General features: G+C 36.9%; 1 protein-coding gene and 1 long non-coding RNA gene across 3 annotated transcripts in view; both read left to right on the top strand.

The window, feature by feature from the left end:
- Window positions 1-4,914: 4,914 nt before the first annotated feature.
- On the top strand, window positions 4,915-6,400 carry LOC113120254 (uncharacterized). Of its 2 annotated transcripts, XR_003294560.1 has the most exons (5): window positions 4,915-5,061; window positions 5,189-5,574; window positions 5,672-5,712; window positions 5,864-5,914; window positions 6,119-6,400. It is a non-coding gene; the product is annotated as an uncharacterized LOC113120254 (long non-coding RNA). The 2 variants fall into 2 exon arrangements; XR_003294559.1 differs by lacking the exon at window positions 4,915-5,061 and having other exon boundaries at window positions 5,085-5,574.
- Window positions 6,401-17,404: 11,004 nt separating this feature from the next.
- LOC113119174 (collagen triple helix repeat-containing protein 1-like) overlaps window positions 17,405-22,616 on the top strand; it is an 8,296-nt gene continuing 3,084 nt past the window's right edge. The window contains exons 1-3 of the mRNA XM_026288433.1: window positions 17,405-17,677; window positions 19,581-19,799; window positions 20,551-20,767. Coding sequence (XP_026144218.1) covers window positions 17,420-17,677; window positions 19,581-19,799; window positions 20,551-20,767 — 694 coding nt within the window. The 5' untranslated portion in view covers window positions 17,405-17,419. The remainder of the gene's footprint in view (window positions 17,678-19,580; window positions 19,800-20,550; window positions 20,768-22,616) is intronic.

Below are 22,616 nucleotides of genomic sequence, written 5' to 3'. Positions count from 1 at the left end.
GGTCTTTTATTGTTTTAATACTGATGATTTTGGCAGCTCATGAAAACCCAAAATTCCTATCTAAAAAAATTAGCATATTTCATCTGATCAATAAAAGAAAAGCGTTTTTAATACAAAAGAGTCAACCTTCAAATAATTATGTTCAGTTATGCACTCAATACTTGGTCGGGAATCCTTTTGCAGAAATGACTGCTTCAATGCGGCGTGGCATGGAGGCAATCAGCCTGTGGCACTGCTGAGGTGTTATGGAGGCCCAGGATGCTTCGATAGCGGCCTTAAGCTCATCCAGAGTGTTGGGTCTTGCATCTCTCAACTTTCTCTTCACAATATCCCACAGATTCTCTATGGGGTTCAGGTCAGGAGAGTTGGCAGGCCAATTGAGCACAGTAATACCATGGTCAGTAAACCATTTACCAGTGGTTTTGGCACTGTGAGCAGGTGCCAGGTCGTGCTGAAAAATGAAATCTTCATCTCCATAAAGCTTTTCAGCAGATGGAAGCATGAAGTGCTCCAAAATCTCCTGATAACTAGCTGCATTGACCCAGACCATCACTGACTGTGGGTACTTGACACTGGACTTCAGGCATTTTGGCATTTCCTTCTCCCCAGTCTTCCTCCAGACTCTGGCACCTTGATTTCCGAATGACATGCAAAATTTGCTTTCATCCGAAAAAAGTACTTTGGACCACTGAGCAACAGTCCAGTGCTGCTTCTCTGTAGCCCATTTCCTGCACACGCCTGTGCACGGTGGCTCTGGATGTTTCTACTCCAGACTCAGTCCACTGTTTCCGCAGGTCCCCCAAGGTCTGGAATCGGTCCTTCTCCACAATCTTCCTCAGGGTCCGGTCACCTCTTCTCGTAGTGCAGCATTTTTTGCCACACTTTTTCCTTCCCACAGACTTTCCACTGAGGTGCCTTGATACAGCACTCTGGGAACAGCCTATTCGTTCAGAAATTTCTTTCTGTGTCTTACCCTCTCGCTTGAGGGTGTCAATGATGGCCTTCTGGACAGCAGTCAGGTCGGCAATCTTACCCATGATTGAGTAATGAACCAGGCTGGGAGTTTTTAAAAGCCTTAGGAATCTTTTGCAGGTGTTTAGAGTTAATTAGTTGATTCAGATGATTAGGTTAATAGCTTGTTTAGAGAAGCTTTTCATGATATGCTATCTTTTTTTGAGATAGGAATTTTGGATTTTTTTGAGAAAATTCATGAGCTGTATGCCAAAATCATCAATATTAAAACAATAAAACCTGAAATATTTAAGTTGGTGTGCAATTAATCTAAAATAAATGAAAGTTTAATTTTTATCATTACATTATGGAAAATAGTGGACTTCATCACAATATGCTAATTTTTTGAGAAGGACCTGTATGTGTTAACAGATGTAATATGCATTTTTATTCTATTTTATTTTGTGTTATCATCATATCTTTGTTTTTCGCAACTGAGATTGTGCCCCTTTGGGAACTGTTCTTCCCAAATTATGTCACAGAAACAGCTGCTCACAAGTACCAATTTTAGACGTTGGATGACTGCTTTACTAGTCTAGATAAGTAGTCATCTACTCATCAGGGTAGTGTTTATCCAATGTAGATGATTGACCAAACACTGTGCTGCTTCAGTGGTCTTTGCTGGTAAGTTAAACCCAGTGTTAACAGAGCATGCATGAGTGGAGAGACTGTCTGCACAGCTGAGAGGATGATGGTGAGAACACGATCATGCATATCTCCTTCACCAGATTCATGCTGCTGGCATTGACATGAACAGTGCCAAAACACTACTGTTCCTCTTGCTTGTACTGTCTGTCAGCTGGTAGTTTCAGGGACATCAGAGCATATTAGAAATCCACCATGGATTATAATATGTTTGTAAATCCACACAGAGAAATAAGGGGAGGAGAATATCACTAAGACAAAATCAGTGGACTTGAAAATCATGAACCTCTGTTTGTTTGTTGCATGCACATTAGTTGGACCTGTCTGGAAAGGTATTTTTTCCATATTTTTCCCCCAAAACAGAGAATGTGAGACTCTGTATTTGGGGCACCAGAAAAGCTCAGCAGATTTGATCTTCTGTGGCATATGACTCACTTTATATGAGTATGGATGAGAGAGGCAGGAGATGAGGCTGACTGTCAGTTTAAATGACTGAAAACTGACAGAAGACAGCATGAATGAGCTGAGACACACACTTGCACTTTAAACTATTCCCTGAGATGTTTAAAGGAGTTTCTGCAACTTTTATGTCCCAGGGCATTTTATTTCTTTCCTATTATTGTATGAAGTCATATTACAACTTGGAAACTATGTCGAATCCCTTCATCATTTATTTTTTACTACTTACTACATATAAAATTAAACACTATTCATACATTTAAAAATAGAGTCCCACATTTGTGCCATCACTTCCACCACAACGAATGGGTTTCCAATATTTTTTTATATTTAATGGGAGCGGGGTGGAGGTGGGGCGGTTCCACAGGTGAACAAAGCTAAAAGCGTATTTACAGCGTCACAAAGGAAATCGAGTCTGAGAGATTTGGACAAGGTCAGTAAGGTATGGTGGAGCAAGATTGTTAAGTGCCTTGAACGTGAGAAGAACATTTTTTAAATCAATGGGGAACTACTGTACTGGGAGCCAATGTAGATGTAGGAGAACTAGAGAAATGTGCTCAACAGATGAAGAAAGAACGTTGAGTGGTGGAATTCTGAACTAACTGGAGTTTATAGAGAAGTTTAGAAGAAAAGCAAGTAAGCTGGAGTCTGATAACAAGCTCCTAAGCAGAGGGAAATGGGAAATGGAGTCCAGGGAGAGTGGTGACAGTAAGGGATGGATTGGGGTGCCCTCTAGCGGAGCTCGTGTGCACTTTGGCTGGTGATCGCAACAGGCTGAAAGCAAATCTTTAATTTCTGCTAGACATCTAGTCAAGGAAGGAAGAGGAAAATAAATAGAGGGTTTGGAAGACCGGTAAAGCTGGGTGACATCGGCATAGCAGTGAAAATGGATACCATATTTCCTGACAATATGGCCAAGGGGGAGTAAGAGTGGGCCCAAAACAGAACCCTGAGGGACATCAGTGGTAACAGTAGATGGTCTTGATAAAAAAGAAAAAAAATATTTGAACAAACTGAGTGTGACCGGTGAGATAAGTCCTAAACCAGGACAGGGGGTGCCAGTGACCCCTATAGAAACTAACCTGTCAAGGATTATTTTATGCAAGATGGCTTTAAATGCCGCACTTAGGTTGAGATGGACAAGTATTGTAAGTAAACCAGGATAAACTGCCAATAGCAGATCATTAGTAATATTAACAAAAGCAATCTCTGTACTGTGGTGGGGACGAAAGCCATATTGAAATTGCTCAAACAAATAAGCTGTTTGTTTTTGCACATCCAAAGAAAAGGTGTTTGATATGAAAAATATTATTTGATAGGATTTTGATGTTTGTTATAGTATAGAGAAAACATTCTTCCATTATTTCCTCCCATATCATTTATACCACACAATGTATAAATGACTTCTCTGTGCATGCTCCTCGAGGTGGTGACCATAGACCTCCATTATATGAGTCACAGACAAGAACTGTTTGACCTAAAAATATCAAAATTGAAACTACTGCAGAAACAGAGACACCTGCATCTTGGATGCCTTTGAGGTAAGCTAAAACATACTAAATTTTAATTTCAAAGTGAACCATCCCTTTATACACTACAAATATGAGTGATTATTAGCAGAAATCATACCACGTGTTGTACTCGAGAGATCAGTATGCTTGGAAATAATATTTGATATCTTTCATTCCATTCGTTATTTGTAGTGCACCAGCCACCCTATACCAATAAGTTTCGTGCTTTAATTTTAATATACCAGATTTAAAAATCAGTTTGTAGCAAAACATTAATTATATCGTACAATAGCGTTTAAGCTTTTAAATTGATCAGATCGCTGTATTTATGTGAAACGATTCATTAAATCAAACTTTTCTTTATGAAAAATCCAAATATGTGAAAAAGTATTATCGTAATATCCCGACTATTCTCGAAACATTGACTTTATACTCGAAATATTACTACTTTAATCTTATAATTGCAACAAACCGACTCACAGAAGGTTATGTTCCAAACGGTTTATTATAAAAGCAGGTTTGCATAAGAAAATGGTGAGAGGCAGATGAGTCCGGAGGAACTGAAGAACAGAGTTTGGATGACTCGGTTGGATATGGGCTTACTCCGTAAAGCAGGTGGGGTAATCCCCAAAAGCGATCGCTCGAGGCACACTGAAGATACACTCTACACAGGAGTCTATGGGTAGACATGCGAGTCAATACAAGTAGCTAGATCCAGGAGAGTTCCATGTAGTAACGTTACCTGCAAGATCAAACAAATGAGTGATCGAGGTGTGTGCTTATATATGGCGGTGAGCTGATTGGGTAATCGTGATCAGGTGCTGCTGATTACGGGCGAGGTGGTGCGTTGTGATTGGCTGGGTGGTGAAGTGAGCCTGTAGCATCTCGATTGAACTTCTGTCGTGTCAGTTATTGTGATCAGATTTTTGCAGTTTTGGACGCCGCCATCTTTTATATTTACTGTAGTAGTAGCTGTCGCTATGGTTACAAGTCAAACAGAATACTGGCTTGACTTCTGCGTTGATGATGTTGGACTTAAAATGCAGTATTAATGATCACTTTGGATCATGTGTTTGACTGGAAGAACAAGGTTTCTGTCTATTAAGGTAAATCTCTATAAAAATACAATAATATAGCGAAAATTATCGACTTGTTCAAGTCAATTCTGAAAAGAATATCTTCAACATGTTCTTTGTTTCTCTTCATCTGCATGCCATTGAAATGCAAGGCAAGAAAGACCAAAATAACAGGTAAGCTAATTTAGATTTTACAAAAACTTGATTTTACAATGTGTTTAGCTTGAAAATACATTTATGATTTATTTATTTATTGTTGTGGAAAATCAGTGTATTTCTGAAAACGTTCTTCTGTTTAAATCTTTGCATTACTCTTTCCATCTTCATGACATGGTCTGAGCGTTACAATGGTGAATAAGGTAATACATAGAAAATACTGTATTAACTTCAACATGAATCTTTATTTTAATATATATCTTAAAAATTATTGTATTTCTGAATGTTCTTCTTTTTTCTTTCTTTGCATGACTTCCATCTACATGAGAGTCACCACAATGACATGGTAAGGTACAGTAAATCATCTGACAGCAGTATAAATTACACCCAATCTGAATGTTTTGTATATGAATACATGTATTTAGTTGTTTTAAAGTGCAAATTCACCGCATTTGTTTCTTTTTGTGCATAACTCTTTTCATTTGCATGTCATGGTATGAGCATCAAAATGGCAAACTTATGACGGCAATAAAAGGTAATAAAAATTTCAACGTTTTCTAAAAACATTAACACGCGCATTAGCGGATGTTAAGTTCCAGCATAAACCTTTATTTTCAGAAAATCACTATTTCTGAACAATTTTCTCCTTATTTTTTATTTTTTGCATGACTCTTGTGTCTACATGCAATTGTTTGAGTCATCACCATGACAATATGGTAAGTAATGACAGCATTAAAAATCTGTATTAACTTTTTATTTTTACTTTTTTTGAGCACATTCTTTGGTTGCATGATTTTTCCATCTACATGACAGAGTTTGAGCATCAAGAAGGCTAACTTATCACAGCAGTGAAGGTAAGTCAATTCTCAAATACATAAAAAACTGTATTAACTGATGTTGAATTTTGGCATGTACCCTCAATTCTGGAAAATCACTGTATTTCTAAAAATGTTAATCTGTTGTTTTGTTTTTTCTTGTATGACACTTTCCAACTACATGCCACAGTTTGAGTGTCACAATGATAAATATGGGAAGATCACATGACAGCAATAAAGGGTAATCTATAATATATATCGTATTTGTAAAATTTCAAATGTGCTAGATTTGCATATGTCAGCCAGTGTGCATGAGAGTTTATTTTTTCCCGTTGTTGCTGGCAATGGCATTGCTTAATGTTGTTTCAGAACATAGTTGTGAGGTGAGACACACTCAAAATCCCAGTGCACAGGGGTTCATATTTTGCTTTTCTCCGTGCCATAGCGTGAACATCAGTAATCTGGACATTCTCCGGGCAGCTCTTGTTTGGACTCAGTCGCTGGCTGCTGCTCTCCGCTGGCATGACTCAAGATCTCTTCATGCACTGTCTGCTACATGCTTTCTGCTAGTGCTGCAGCTGTGTCTAGACAACTGTCGGGACATTTCATGCAACCTGTATGCATTTCTTTCTTCTGTTGTACACAAAAGATTTTGACTTTTGAACGATGTTGGTAACAAACAGCTGAGAGTAGCCATTGACTTTTATTGAATGAAATAAAAAATACTATGGAACTCTGTTTCACGTTTTCATTTTTGGATGAACTATACATTTAACCATGTTTTGGGGGAAAAGACATGATCCAAATCTGACTGGGTTATTCAAAAACAGTTTTTTAGGGGGTCAGGTGCTGGTCTAGATGATAGACTAAGAGCTTATTTTGTTGCTACTTGAGTGTTTAATTAGATTAGATTAGATTCAACTTTATTGTCACTGCACATGTAAGGTACAGGGCAATGAAATGCAGTTAGCATCTAACCGGAAGTGCAATAAGCAGTAAGTACAGAATATACAAGGTCTACAATATGTTGCAAATTACAATAAATATACAAATAAGGCAGTATTATGGACATAATTTACAGATTTTAAATACTATCAGCATGATATAGGTGTACTAAGAACATACTATACAGATGGATTATGTAAAAGTGTATGTACACTATACACAGAAACTCTGATATATGTACATCATTTACACTAGTGCAATGGACAGTAAAGTGCATAGAAAATATTTCAGTGTGCAAATGGATTACTCAGTATTCTGGAGGAACAGACAGCTGTCCATGTACAGTAATAACAAGTTTACTGTTTTTTTGCTTGTTTGTAAAAAATAAATAAAATTACATCAGATGTAGTGATGAGGAGGGGTGAGGAGTCCGTGTGTGTGCTGTGTGTGTGTGTGTGTGTTTGGGGGGGGGGGGTGTCAGAGGTCAGAGTTCAGCAAGGAGACAGCTGTAGGGAGAAAGCTGTTCCTGAATCGGCTGGTCCTCCTGAAGCGCCTCCCGGAGGGGAGGAGGTTAAACAGTCCGTGGTCAGGGTGAGAGGAGTCCTTGAGAATGCTGCGAGCTTGACGTAGACCGTGTTTCCTCTGGATGTCCTCAAGAGCAGGAAGTGGTGTCCCTGTGATGCGTTGGGCAGTTTTCACCACCCTCTGCAGTGCCTTGTGTTCAGCCACTGAGCAGTTCCTATACCAGACTGTGATGCAACTGGTCAGGATGCTCTCGATCGCACACCGCTAGAAGTTCACCAGGTGTCCTGACCAGGCTGGAGGTGTTTGTAGTCTAGGTCAGGTCCTCCGAGATGGTGGTTCCCAGGAACTTGAAGCTGGAGACATGTTCAACGACTATCCCACTAATGTGAATGTGGTACGCCGGTGTTGAGTGTGATGGTGGTGGAGCAGGTGTGGCCTGACCTAACATGCTGAGGTCTGTTGGGCAGAATTAGTCCATAATGTGGACATAATGTGGTCATTGGTTAATCTTTAAAACATTTGCATTAAGAAACAATGCCTGTCAAAGCATCAAGGCTCGTCAAGCTTAAGAACAATAAGAAAAACATAAGAAATGAATGCAGACACTGCAGACATGGCACACAGAAGAAAAAATACTAAATCTGCTCTTCAAGTGGTTTGTTTATGTAATACTTATATCTAGTTTAATTTCTATCATGTCGTTAAACCCAATTTAATCCATTCAGCTTGTGTGTGTGTGTGTGTTCTCTACTCTGTACTAAAGACATTTTTACCCATACGAAGGTGAAGATCTCAGCAGAGCTGGCTCTGTTTAATCTCTCTTGGAGCTGGATCAATGATGTGTTATGTCTCTCTTCTCTGAGAGCTGGCAGGAACAGCTGCTGTGTTGTGGAAGACGCTGTAAGAAGCGTGTAGGGCTGGACTGAGTGCCAACCTTGGATGGGTTACACAGATGGTTTCTCTGAAGCCCATTACCTGAGCTCCAGATTGGTTTGGGCTTAATCGAAACACAAGGAAGGAAACTGAACACTATACCGTGGAGAACAATGGCCAAAACCATTGCATTTCCCTCTTTTTTTTCATTCTTTTTATGGAGTTTCACCGATAAGCTTTCTTCCATTGGCTTCCATCTTTGAGACTCAAATAAAAAGTCCCTTTAGGGCAAATTATTTGTTAAAGAACTGTGCTTTAATTAATCCAAAAAACCTCCTCCGTAATATTCAGAAAAGGTTAAAGCATTGGGTAATTAACAAGTGGCATTTCATGGCTGGCAGACTCTCTGACAGTTTAATTATAAAGCTGCACTAAACAATAGTGTCACCAAAAGGATTGTCAAAAAGAATGAGTTTTTAGGTTTTTCATATTCCAGCCATTATCCAGACAAACAGGAAGTCTATCCCCAGACTCAAACCACTGGCAGTGTTTCTGGTTTATGTTTACAGAGCCAAGGGCTGCCTGTCACAGACACACGTGTGTTTTGTAAAAGCATCCGTTAGCTTTGTCATTCATCACTGCGATCCTTTTGCCAACCCTCAAGACTATCGGCAGTCTTCTTTCTTCTTTTAAATGCTTCTAGTTTCTTTTTTCTGTTTTTATCCCTATAATGTCCAGAACCATTACAGAAAATGGCTTTGTGTCTCGCAGGGAAATTTATATTCTTATACAGTATTATAGTCTTATTTTGGCTCTTAGTTCTGTTTATCTTTCATTAATTCTGTCCTTATTTACAGTACATAGTGATGTGCTGATTTGCTGCTCAAAAAAAATTTCTTATTATTATCAATGTTGTTGTTTTTTACATGAAAAGAAAGTTCAATCACACTTTATTTTAAGGTCTTATTCTCTCCATCCACAACGTTCACCTCAATAAACCGCTAATATATTGCTTATCAATAGTTCATAAAGTAGTTAATTTTTTTTTTTTTCAGGATTTGGTAGGACTGGTTAAGGGATATTAAATATGGTCATGCAAAATAAGACATCAGTACAGAATATACTTTATAAGTACTGATAAACAGCCAATATGCTAGTAATATGCAAGCTAATAAGCAACTAGGTCCCTAAACAAAGCATTACCGAAATTTCTAGAGAACAGGCATGTTCTCCTGTGAAAGGATTTTCATTTTTGAGTGAACAATTCTTGTAGCCAGAAATACAGCATGGGAAATTTTATCAAACACATAACAAAGAAAAATGTGAGACAAGTACATTTCCTATGTGGATAAATACAACCCTATAAAATGTCAGCATTGTTTGAGTCTGAAGACATGCTGGAGAGCTCCAGTAATGGATGTGAGACCGCTTCGGCAATCACACTTCAAAGCACAAAGCCTCAGCAAGCACCGTAACAATGTCTGGAGCTGATTTCACATTTTCTTCCCACTATTCTGTTTCTCTCCAACGAGCTCTGCCAAAATTTCTCTCTAAAACTGAAGGGCTAATTAACTATGCTATCTCTGGATAAGGCCGTGGCTTTTCTGCTGAGCTCATGGACCGTGGCGGAGCAGTCTATGAGAGAAGAATCTGTGGGATACAGTGATGTGTTTTGGCTAATTGGCCATGGAAAAGAGGACGACAGAACAGTGTGGAGACAGTGAATAATAGAGTAATGGGCATGGCCCTAAGTGATAAAGCATGGCCTTCTGAAGCTAGAGGTTGTGTGGGTATGGAGGATGAATCAGTGAAGAGTGCGCTGCATGAACAGGAAATACCAGGTTTACATCCCACCATGAGCTCTTCTGACGGAGGGATGCTTTTGTGCCCTTGAGCAAAGCATTTTAATCGCATCTGCTCTAGGTCTCCATACCGTAGGTTTCTAGTTCTAATCCAGCTACAGTCTGCCAATGGAGGAGATTTTACACCACTTGCAGAAGACTGCTTCCGCTTACCTTCTCATATAAGCTTGTTGAATCACGTTTGCATCAACACTCTCATGGCAATTCACAACTTTTTAGGTTTTGACAAATAAGTGATTTGTTTCTCTCACTTATGTCATTTTTGCAAGTCTTTTTTGTATTTTTTACCTGTTGCATTTCTGTATGATTTGCTTACGCCCCACTTTTTTTTTTGTTCTAAAAATCATGTTTTTGCATGAATCAAATCATATGTGAAACTGGCAAATCACAAAATAGTTATGTTTTCTTGTTAGGTTGGATTTCCACACAGGTTCACAATTAAAAATAAAGCTTTAAAAGGGGTTTTGTTTGTTTTACAGTAATGGCATTGAAGAACAATTTTTGGTTCCCCAAAGAACCATTTATTGATCTGTTTTTAAGTTCTTTGTTTGTGTTTAAAACGTTTGAAAAATCTAAAGAACCCTTTTCCACTTTGAAGAATCTTTTGTGGAACTGAAAGGTTCCATTGTTGTGAAAGATTCTTCATAGAAGCGTCAATGTCATTAAAGAATATTAATTTAATTTAACTTTATTTTATTTTATTAAAACAGATAGTTTTCTTTTTTTTAACAATGTAAAATAATTGTCAAATAGTCAAATGTTTTCTCCATGACATCAGGTGTGTTTTTCCAACAATAGTTGCAAATTTGTCAGTAGAAACATATTATAATAATTTGGTATTTCCCAAATCCATTCATAAACAACATCACAAATTTGTTTTGGAAACTAAACTAGAAATTTATGTCAGCTGTTGGGGTCCCCCTCTTCCACCGGGCCCTTGGAATCACCCTAACCTTAGGGTAAGGGTTATGGTTGACCTCACAATATACCATCCCCACCCACAATTGTTGATTAACACTGCCATAATCTAGCCGAGACACTGCCCTTCAAGTAAGAAATGTCTTCTTATTAAGGCTATAGAAGTTATTCAGCCCAGAGCAGTAAGTGATTCTGTGCTTTAATGTTATTCTTTGGGTCATATTAATCGCATAGACAGCAGTATGTACTATATATTATGCTGATGTCACTTACTACACAGATTTAATATAAACATGTGATTTCTTTCTCAAATGTTTACCTTCACAAACATAACCGACTGTGTTTGTAACTTATGCGTGTGAAAGAGAACTGAATACACAAATGCAATGTGTAGCCACTTTCTATACACGCGCTACAGATGTTTGTGCTCAGAAAACCATCTATTAGAAGATTAAACTAATACGGCTTTAAAGCTCGTGATTTCATACATGATGCAGACAGATTTAATGTCTCACTGTATGATATCAGTGGCCTTCAAATGTTTGTAAAAGCCTGAGGGAATGTACGGTTTTGATAATGCTTATCATTTTGACAAAACAAACTATTAAATCATCTTTATGAGATTATGGTTCATTAAAAATACATAAAAGAACATAGTCTGAAATTTGTTTGCTAGTCTTATTTACTAAACTAAACCAGCTAAGTACCATCTTGACCAGACTGAGAGGTCATTTTAGACCAACTTGGACTGGATTACGCTAGAAATAAAAAGAGACAGAATCTCTAAATTGTGATAAGATTGACCTGTTGTGTATTAACCGTAATTGGTTATCCATCAGTTAAGATGTAAACATATACTGACTTATTATAATCCTCAACAAGAAAGCCAAATTAATCCTGTAATCAGGCATCACAGCTGCCAAAGTGGATGTTATGTGTTTATGCTGCTAATATCATGTAATCAAAATTGAATCATTTTTCTGGTATTCAGTGATAGTAATTATTGGTTCTTCGCTGAAAGGCATTGATCCAATATTTTGCCCTATGATTAAAGTCATTTGGTTTTTGATGATAATATCATGGTCGCAAAATCAAACAATCTTCATCTAGTGTGAGTAGCTGAAAACAAGATCCTTTGCAACCATATTATATGCTGATGACCTGATTTTAAATGAGCAAACAAAGAGGAACATATGCCAAGGGAATATTTCTGATGAGAAACAGCTACCAATAATGACAGAAAAACTGAACCGTCCAAACAATATGGCAATGTGCATACTATATAGGGAATTTAAAACACAAAATACGTACATTAAGATGTCACATAATGAATAGCACAACAGATGTGTTGCATTCAGCAGATGACCGTCTAAATATGCAATGATATAAACACATAAATGAACAAAATGATGCACTGAGCTATGGCAGTAAGCTGAGTGTTTAAAACGATGGACTAAAGATGTTAACAGATTTACTGAACATCAGCTACAAAGCCAAATAAATCTGAAATAAAACATGAGTAAAACTAAGATAATATTTATATATTTATGTAAATCATATTTGCCAAAGAATTGCACTCAACACAAAATTAATTAGAGAAAATTTGAGTTTACAAGCACAAAAAGCTGTTCACTCATCAACTCATAGTCCTTCATGCTAATTTGACACGAGCTCCCTCAGGAAATTCGAATGGTTTTGATTTTTTTGTGGGTTTTAGACTAATTAATGTCAGTGGTTCACTTGGCTTTCATGTTTTGTTCTACAACATCAGATACACACAGTCATATTATCTTAAAAACCGCTGTGTGCTTTGAAAACTTACTCTGACACTGGATGCCTAATTAAAGCATGTCACCAGAAACCACTTACTGTATATAGCAGCTTGTATAATCTTATATAATGTGTATAATATGCAGGGTTTGTGCCAAGCTGGCACGCTCTCGGAGCTAATATAATCATCATCTGATCTGAGTATTGCTCAACAAGCACCTGTCAGGGACGGGAAAGCCTCTGCAGAGCAACAAACGCTAAAGCTTGATGCAGCACATTTGGAAAAGTTTTAGAAGGTGTGCAGAAGATGAAGCGAAGAGACAAAGGGCTTGTCTAAACCTGTTAAAACTGTAGTTTGATTTTCCACTGCTGTATTCTGAGGTTTTGCCATCGTCCTGTCGATCTTCAGTCATTTGTGCCAAGACTGCAATGAATCCAGGACACTTTCCAAAGCTACTAATGAGAGAAATATCTGTGACTTGCCAAATAAACCAAAAGATGAACATAGTTTTATAGGTTTGTTTTGCACAAAAAACACCAACTCAATAGAAACAACAACAACAACTCAATGTCAGATAATGTGATTAAGGTTATATTATATAATATAAAGGAATATTTTACCCAAAAATTAAAATTTGATTAAAACCATCAGGCTATTCAAAATGTAGAAGAGTTATTATCGAGTTTGTAAGTAAAAAATCCATCATTAAAGTGCCCCGTTATGCCATTTTTAAGGTGGCTAATATTGTTTTATGAGTCTCTTAAAACAGGTTTACATGCAAGCAAGGTCAAAAAACATATTTGATTATTCAGAAAATAAATGTAATTTTACCTAATTTCTGAACGATTCATAAACAACTTGCTCATGGATTATTGTGATGTTTTTTATCAGCTGTTTGAACTCTCGTTCTGACGGCACCCATTCACTGCAGAGTATCCACTGGTGAGCAGGTGATGTAATGCTACATTTCTCCAAACCTGTTCTCATGAAGAAACAAACTCATCTACATCTGGGACATTTTTATCAAATGTACATTTTTGGTTTAACTGTTCCTTTAAGGATGCTTCAAAAAAAGAAAACTTGTACATGTGCAATTAAGGCACTTCATCTGTCGCACTTCATCTGAGGAAAGAGAGATCTTGATCTCATTGCTACTTGTTTGATGTTGCTGGAAATAAATACATATATTTTTTATTATTCATTTTATTGATCTCATTGTCACTTCTTTGATGCTGCTGGAAATAAATTGATTCATTTATAAATCATTTATTTCAATCTCATTGCCTTATGTTACGAAAAGCAAACATTTTCCTAAATTAGCATATGCATAAAACTGCACAATACTTTTAATTTCTATGCAGCACATGCATCCAGTGGCTTGCTCCCAGTGGGCTCTACTTTGATGTGCTGTAATGCTCAAAATACCAATGATACAGCTCACCCAGACAAGGTTATAACAACCTTGTTCCAACAGCGTCACAGCATTTTTCCTCCCCAGCATTTTTATTGTGTTTCTTCTCAAGATATGTGCACAAATGAAGTTCAGTAGAAAACGATTTTACCTCAAGGTGGCTTCTTCAGTTTTGCTTTTGTCAACTATAATAGAAAGAGAAAAACGATCCACTCTATTAAAGACTCGCAGCCACGTGGACGCCAACACACCTTTGAGCTAACTATACACTACTGATATAGAGTACATTTCCTTCTGTAAATATATTACAACTTAATTTTTGACTAGTAATATGCATTGCTAAGAATTCATTTGGAGAACTTTAAATGTGATTTTCTCAGTATTTAGATTTTTTTGCACCCTCAGATTTCAGATTTTCCAATAGTTTGTTAATATTGTCCTAACAAACCATACAGTACATCAATGGAAAACTTATTCATTCAGCTTTCAGGTGATGTATAAATCTCAATGTCAAAAAACTGACCCTTAATGACTGCTTTTGTGCTCCAGGATCACAGTTACCATTTACTTTCCTTGCTTTCTCTGTGTTTTTGCACTGAGAGGAACAAAGTAAGACTGGATTAGCGGCATAAAATGGCATTTTCAGCAAACAATTATCAATTTGCGCCAGGGCTTTCCTCTACAAGGAGAACACAATTATAAGAGAAGTTCAGAATGATTAGAAAGAGTTTATTCTCAGCAGGAAACAAACAAACTCTGTATAAGTGCATCGTTTGTGTTAATTAAAAAAAAACAATAGACCACCAGGAGCTTTGACGTATTTAAATGACTCTAATTTCTTTTCCCAGTAATTCTATTTACTCAGATAAACAAACTCTGCTCTGGTGATAGACTTTCCACCTCTCCTTGATGCTAACAAAAGAACTAATGCCATTTGCTTTCCTTTCTTCTTTAATTATCTGTATTGTGCTTCCACTTCTCATCTCTTTGAATTGAACAAACAAAGTCACTTTGAACTGAGCAAACTGAAGCGAGGGTGGCTGTATTTGCTTGTAATGGGACTAACAAGCTGTCTGAAACTGGCAAGTGTGATTTAAATGCAAAGTGTGTTCTCCGCCTGTTGCATAGGAACAGTATTACAACCAGACTGTCTTACTTTTCTTAATCAGCGGCTTCCCACTCTGCTGTGAGTCACTGGACAGGAGATATCTGGACACATGGACACAACACACGATGTGTGCTGACAGATATTGAGCAGTGGGCTTTAGATTGGTGTATTGTCTTTAGAAAAGCTGTTCTGGGTGATTGATTTCTGTCCCAAATCAAGAGAGTTGAATCCTGAATCTCTACTGTAAGAGTCAGGCAGCGAAGCTCAACGCTGCTCAATGTGCAAAATGAAGTATATCGCTTCTGCAAGTTTACTGAGCTTGGCTTCTACTAACTTTTGTTTCCTCATTGAGGTTTCCAAGCTGTGTGCATGTGCTTATGTGCCATTTTTGTAACAAAGCACTTCTGCCATCTACTGGTTCCTTTTCCTGTGTTCATGAAGAAATTGAGATGATAAGTCATTCAAGTCGGTTGAATTCTCTGCAACCATATTTTAAAGAAATAGAAATGAGAAAGGTTTATAGAAAGGTTTTCTTCATATATATGCACATTTTTGCTCTTGAATACAGTTTGTGTGAGTGTAAATGTGTACACCTATTTTGGGACAAATGTATACCCGGAAGTGAAACTGAAACTGACAAAACCTCTCTTTTGAGTATGTCCTCATTTTATACAAACAGTATGAAATAAATAAACAAATAATAGTTTCATAATATATTATAGTTTTTTTTAAATCTGAATATCAGAATTTAAATTGCTAAATAAATGCATGAAAACAAATTACAATTATCACTAATTACCATATTTACTCATTTTAATTGTTAAAGTAAACAAAAATTAAATGAAAGTAAACAAAGACATAGTCTGTGTCTACGTGTAAACTTGCATACAATTATTTAGCTAAAATAACATGGCTGATGCAATGGTTAAAACTGTATGGAAAATATAACATTAATAATTAAACAGTGCTATTTTAGTATTATTTAGATACTATTTGTTGGTATTTTGAATTGATTTTTATATTTTCAGTGTTCATTTCTGTGCTTATGTACTGATTATTTATCTATTTATGCACGCACATATGTTTATGTAATGTTCAGCTTGCCAAAGCAACAGCAAGTTAACATTTTTTCATCTAATATTTATATTTGATCTTATTGCAGCTTTATTTTAATGAATGAAAATGGTGGTAACACTTTTTTTAAGGTGTCCTTGTTATACGTTACTATAATAATAACAATTAACTATGCATAATTACATGCAATAGTTCTAAACCAAAGCCTAACCTTAACTTACAATATGTAGTTTATTAATTCCCTATTTGATCATTCCTCAGATCACATAATGAATGTAGCCAGTGTCAGTGTGTTTATGTGAGGCAGGGTTAGGGGATGTTGACAGGGAAATACCTCCGCTGAGGACTGAGACCCCTGCAGACGCTGTCTCTCCGGGTCAAGAGAGGGAAAAGAAACATATGGCCTCTCACAGAATGAATAGACTACTTGTTCAGAAACAACTATTCATTTTTTCAGTTTATATAACTATAGACTGTCATTAAAAGTCTGAAATAGCTGCCACAAGAGTTCCAGAAGTCTTTTCTTTAACCCTGCGAGACTCCAAAGGCTACTTCAGAAGCTCAAAAACATAAGAATCAGGTTGATACTTCATTTAAAATGCTCCATAAAAAATAAAAAATAAAAATCAAACATCATTAAATCATTATAATTTTTTATTTCTAGTAGGCCATCCACATTTGTATTTAGCCTAAATATAGGCTATACTATTAGACTTGAAATGTATTTTCTTGCTCTTGAGATACATTTAGAAATGTATTCTAGTATGTGAAGGTTGAAACTAAATATGTTCTCTATCTCAAAAAATATTTTTAATTTAGCTTCACTGTTTGTAACATAAATTAAGTGCATATTTGAAATATTTTTGGGGAAAAAACGGAATACTGGTTTCTGCAAAAAATAATTGGTTATGATCAAAGTGTATATAGATAGATAGATAGATAGATAGATAGATAGATAGATAGATAGATAGATAGATAGATAGATAGATAGATAGATAAACAAAACAAAACATAGATAAACAAAAGTAGGCTAGAAATGATATTTGCACCTAGGGTAAAACATCTCAGCAGTTTTATTGTTCAGGTGTAATCTGGACAGTGTTCCCATGTGCTACCTGTTACTTTTCTCACCGCTGGTGTGGAAGGATCAATCACAGTCGTTTGTGATTAGTGGATGAAGCTCTTTACGGAATAAAGTAAAGATTATTGGGGTGCTTTTCATTTATATGTATCAGTCCTCTTCGTTGAAGTATACACACATGTGTCCCGTGACACCGAGGTTTGAATGCGTCTCTGTGGCGGACTCATCTTCTCTCGGCCCCCTGCAGGACACAGAAGAGTCTGAGAGGAAACTTGATCAGAGCAGGAGCGCATGTGTGACCCGCTACAGTCAGGCAACGATGGCCACTAAACTGCCTCAGCTTCTCCTTTGCTTTTGGATAACTTTGCCATTCTGTGTCACGGAAAAAGTCAAAGAAAGGAGCGGCCGCCACAGAGACGCGGAGTTCACTGACAAGGTAAGATTGTAGAAATCTGAAGAAACGCGTTAAACTTTTGCATGTTAAAAATCTAATTCGGGTCAAAGCAGAGGTATCGTAGAGTCACCAATTTTATCCATTTAGGCTAAAAATGTGTTTAAGATGGTCGGGCTGATTCTGGAAGGAGAAAGTACTAATTTGTAAATCACAGCCATTGTTAAAGTTACATTTATTTGAATTTGAAGGGTTCATTTGATTTATTTTTTATTTTTTGTTCTCCGTTACTTGGTTATGATTAGTGTAATTACATTTGATTGAACGATTCAAGAAAATAATAGCTTGTAGGGAAATGCAGTAACGTTGGGCTATTCAGCCTCTTAATGGATTCCAAGAAAAGGTTTAAAATTTAAATAATTAGGTATCGTGTGATTTTCTTGCTCGTGGATTTAAATATATACCAAGATCCAATGAAAGCACGCTGTGTTAAACAATGGCTTTGTAGTAATGTCCGAATCGCGGAAGAGTCGGTTCTTTTTCATCATTCAGTTGAATCGACTCGCAGTGCATTTGTAAATGTTATCAGGATTAGGATAATAACTTTGTAATGTATTCAGACAGAGAAGTGTGTAACTTAGTCGAAAAATAGTCGATTAGTCGATTTAATTAAGCATAAAAAACAAGGTGTGAAACACTACGGTGACTCAAAAGAATCGTTTTGATTCATTAAAATGAACTGATTCGCCAAAATTATTCTAAGGGTGTTCCTCAAGTGACTCTTTAAAGAAACTGCTATCCAGATTTGGCTTAGGAATTCGTGGGAATACATTTTAAGCTGACATGTGTAAATGTTGTAAGCAGATCCAAAGTACTTTATAGAAACACATCACACACACAAACTTCACAAATCACAGTATGTATCTCCACAGTCTGTATCTCTATGCAAATGAATTATGATCATGATAAAACAGCAATGAACTGTCCAAAAAGTAAAATCAATAAATGTAATTAAAATCAAGCTACATCTTGTGAGACTCACTCAGTTCCTCTCATGTGATCTGATTCATTTGGCTGCTCACTGGGAGACTGTGTGTATGCGGTGACTGAAGCTTGTGTTCATTCCCACACCGGACACGAGTGATCAAGATGGCCTGTCCACGCCGTACATTTTTTTGGCGGCTCTGACTTAGCATCTACCTAATATTGGTGAATTGTGAGATGCTTTTTGTTGGCTAACTTTCAATTTGTCAATCACAGTTGAGTAATATCTAAATAAACACACAACTGTACAGTACTTTCCACATTTTTATCAGCGGATGCAAACAAACCACAGCACTGGGACTCATTGGGGTTTTTATGCCTCACTGATGTTCACACGTATGGGTTATAATCCAGAAAACCTGGATGGGAAGGGCTTGGTCTGTAAAAACGCCGCAAGAAACAGAGAACTGTCATTATTGGAAAACCACAAGATAGTGGATTACATTTACTCACTGGATGAGAGCTGACAAAGACTATTTCATATAGTATTTAAAATACTATAATATACAATATTTAATATACTGTGCAGTACTTATACTATAAACAAAATAATGCTGAATGTTATTCTTTTTATTATATATGTTTACAGTATAAGTACAGAACAGTATTAAATCCAAAAGTTAGAATTCCTGTAATACTGATTTTGCTTTGTCTTGTGTCAGAACTTAAATAAAGTGAACAGACTGTGACTGTGGTCAGGGGATTTTACACCAGTTCTCCTTCCAGTTTTTTTTTTTTTTTCATTTTGGCACAAACGTGTCCATCTCAAAGAAAACTGGGCCATAGTACTTTCCCACCCACAGCGGTCTGTGCATTGTGGTGAATCAGTCCCTTTCTCATTAACAAGACACAACGCCTCTGCAGACTACTGACATGTCTCTGTGCTTCATGTTTTTGTCATTAGTACCAGACGTGCATGCAGGGAGTACCTGGAGTGCAGGGCAGGGATGGGAACCCGGGGATAAACGGCATTCCAGGAACCCCAGGAATCCCTGGGAGAGACGGACTGAAGGGCGAGAAGGGAGAGTGTGAGTCTGAGAGGTTTGAGGATCCCTGGAAACCCAACTTCAAACAGTGCGCCTGGAATTCTCTAAACTACGGCATTGATCTGGGCAAAATTGCTGTAAGTATCATGCCTGTAATGGAAGAGCTCTTGGCAATTTCATATGCTATCAAAAAATGATTTCAAATAATAATAATTTAAAGTTAGCATGGTGTAAGCAGATCACATGAAAACGTACAAATGAGATACAAATTAATTCAAATGATCCACTAATTCGTGAAAGTGTATAATAGTTAAGCAAACATTTTTTTGGAACTGAAGCTCAAGTCAAATCTGAAAATGCTGAAATAGTGAAAAGGTGGTTTGACTTCTTGGTTTGGACAAGCAGGTTGCCCTGCTCTGAATTCACACCATTGGTTGAGCCGGATAATGATATGTTAAACTGCTCAAACAGCAGTGTTGTGCAACAGCAAACATGCTACAGTGTTCACACAGGAAATCAACAGGCAAATTAAATTAAATAAAATTTTTGCATTTTGCAGATGCTTTTATCCAAAGTGACTTACAGTGCATTCAGGCTATCAATTTTTACCTATCATGTGTTCCCAGGGAATCGAACCCCCAACCTTACGCTTGATAATGCAATACTCTACCACTTGAGCTACAGGAACATGACTTGTAGGTACTGTAGTTTGCCCATCAAAAATGGGTCGGAAATATTGTAAAAAACATGAAAAAACCCATTGACTTAGACATTAGCCTATAACACACACTATAGACTACAGACATTCGTATTTAAGTTTCAGTTATAAGTGATTATTCATTCATCAGTGATTTAACAGTGGAAGGCGTCTTGATTCTTCCTTCACAGGAGTGCACGTTCACCAAGCAGCGATCGGACAGCGCTCTGCGTGTGCTCTTCAGCGGTTCTCTCAGACTCAAGTGTAAGACGGCCTGCTGTCAGCGCTGGTACTTCACCTTTAATGGGGCAGAATGCACTGGACCGCTGCCCATAGAGTCCATCATTTACCTGGACCAGGGCAGCCCCGAACTCAACTCCACCATTAACATACACAGGACCTCCACAGGTACCATAGATCACTATTTTTTGTTTTCTATAAGACAGTACATTTATAAGATTGCAAAGCTCACACAAAATATACACAGTCAAAATAAGATAGACACTATATAGACACTTAACTAATATAAATGTATGATATAATGTTTGTGCATGAGATATTTTGTTAAACATTGGCAATACAAATATTAAACACATATTTCAAACTTTTGCTTTGATCTTACATTCACACGATAAGTATTGAACTGATTACATAGCCTATATATATTCATTCATTCCCACATGTTCTTAAATAAAAAGCATGATATTATAAAATCTTTTTAATCATAGTGCTTGTTTATGGCTGCATGTGTGAAACACAGACTCTGCAATTATGCTCCTATTTATGGCCTTGCGGTTTTAAAAATAGGGTAGTGGTACACAGTAAACATCAATTGGACTCACAACATATACATTCCAATAAATTATATATTCCACTTACTTACATTACACAAAAAGGTGTCTATATTGAAAATTCATGATTTTAATAAAATTAGTCCACTTTCTTTGTGCTCATTCTCTCACAACCAACACTTTCATGTGATCAGAAATGTATTTCTGTTTAAAATGCAATTTTTGCATAATCATACTGTTTTATGTACAAGACTCACACGCTGTATTTTTGGAGAGTAGAGATAGTCTCTTATACAGATGTCTTTGTCACATGGATTCCTGTGAGTGTTCTTTTGTGTGGTTGAATGCAGTTTGGCAGCTTTCATAAGCATCTATGCTGCAATTACAGAGAGACCGGAGGAATTTGAGAGCTCTGTGTGGTTTCTCACCAGCTCACATCCCAGCATTCAGTCCACACTTACACATGACCAGCACATCTGCACTGCTCTTAACTAGCGGAAAGGGATCTGTGATACAGTGTGCATTCATTTAGCAAAACTACACTGACTGCACAATGCACAAATAAAAATAATAGCAATAATAATTGATGTAACTTTAAAAAAAAAAAAAATTGGACAATCCATATGAAAACTGTTTGGGATGGACAGGTGGCAGACACAGATAGATAGATAGATAGATAGATAGATAGATAGATAGATAGATAGATAGATAGATAGATAGATAGATAGATAGATAGATAGATAGATAGATAGATAGATAGATAGACAGAAGGCAAGGCAAGGCAAGTTTATTTATATAGCACATTTCGTACACAATGGTAATTCAAAGTGCTTTACATAAAAGAAAGTAAAATAATCATGAAGAAAAATAATAACAAAAATAAAACAAGTAATTTTAAAACTTTTAAAATGATTAAAACATTTAAAGACAGTTAGAAAATGATTTTACATAAAAACAATAATAAAACATAAAACAGTGAAAATATAGTGCAATCAGTTCGGACATTGCACAGTGCTCATTCAACAAATGCACAGCTAAAAAGATGCGTTTTGAGGCTAGATTTAAATGTGACTAGTGTTTTAGCACATCTGATTTCTTCTGGAAGCTGATTCCAACTGCGGGCAGCATAGTAACTAAAGGCAGACTCCCCTTGTTTTGTGTGAACCCTTGGTATTTCTAACTGACTTGATCCTAATGATCTGAGTGCTCTGTTAGGTTTATATTCAGTGAACATATCTGCAATATATTTCGGTCCTAGGTCATTTAGTGACATATACGAGTAAAAGTACTTTAAAATCAATCCTAAATGTAACTGGAAGCCAGTGTAAGGTCCTGAGGACTGGTGTGATATGCTCAGATTTTCTGGTTCTAGTCAGAATCCTGGCAGCAGCGTTCTGGATGAGCTGCAGCTGTCTAATGGTTTTTTGGGAAGGCCGTTGAGGAGCACATTACAATAGTCCACCCTC

The sequence above is a fragment of the Carassius auratus genome, chromosome 19 (assembly GCF_003368295.1).
Source record: "Carassius auratus strain Wakin chromosome 19, ASM336829v1, whole genome shotgun sequence".
Lineage (NCBI taxonomy): Eukaryota > Metazoa > Chordata > Actinopteri > Cypriniformes > Cyprinidae > Carassius > Carassius auratus.
The sequence above is the reverse complement of the archived record's forward strand: the minus strand, read 5'-3'. Positions and strand labels throughout refer to the sequence as shown.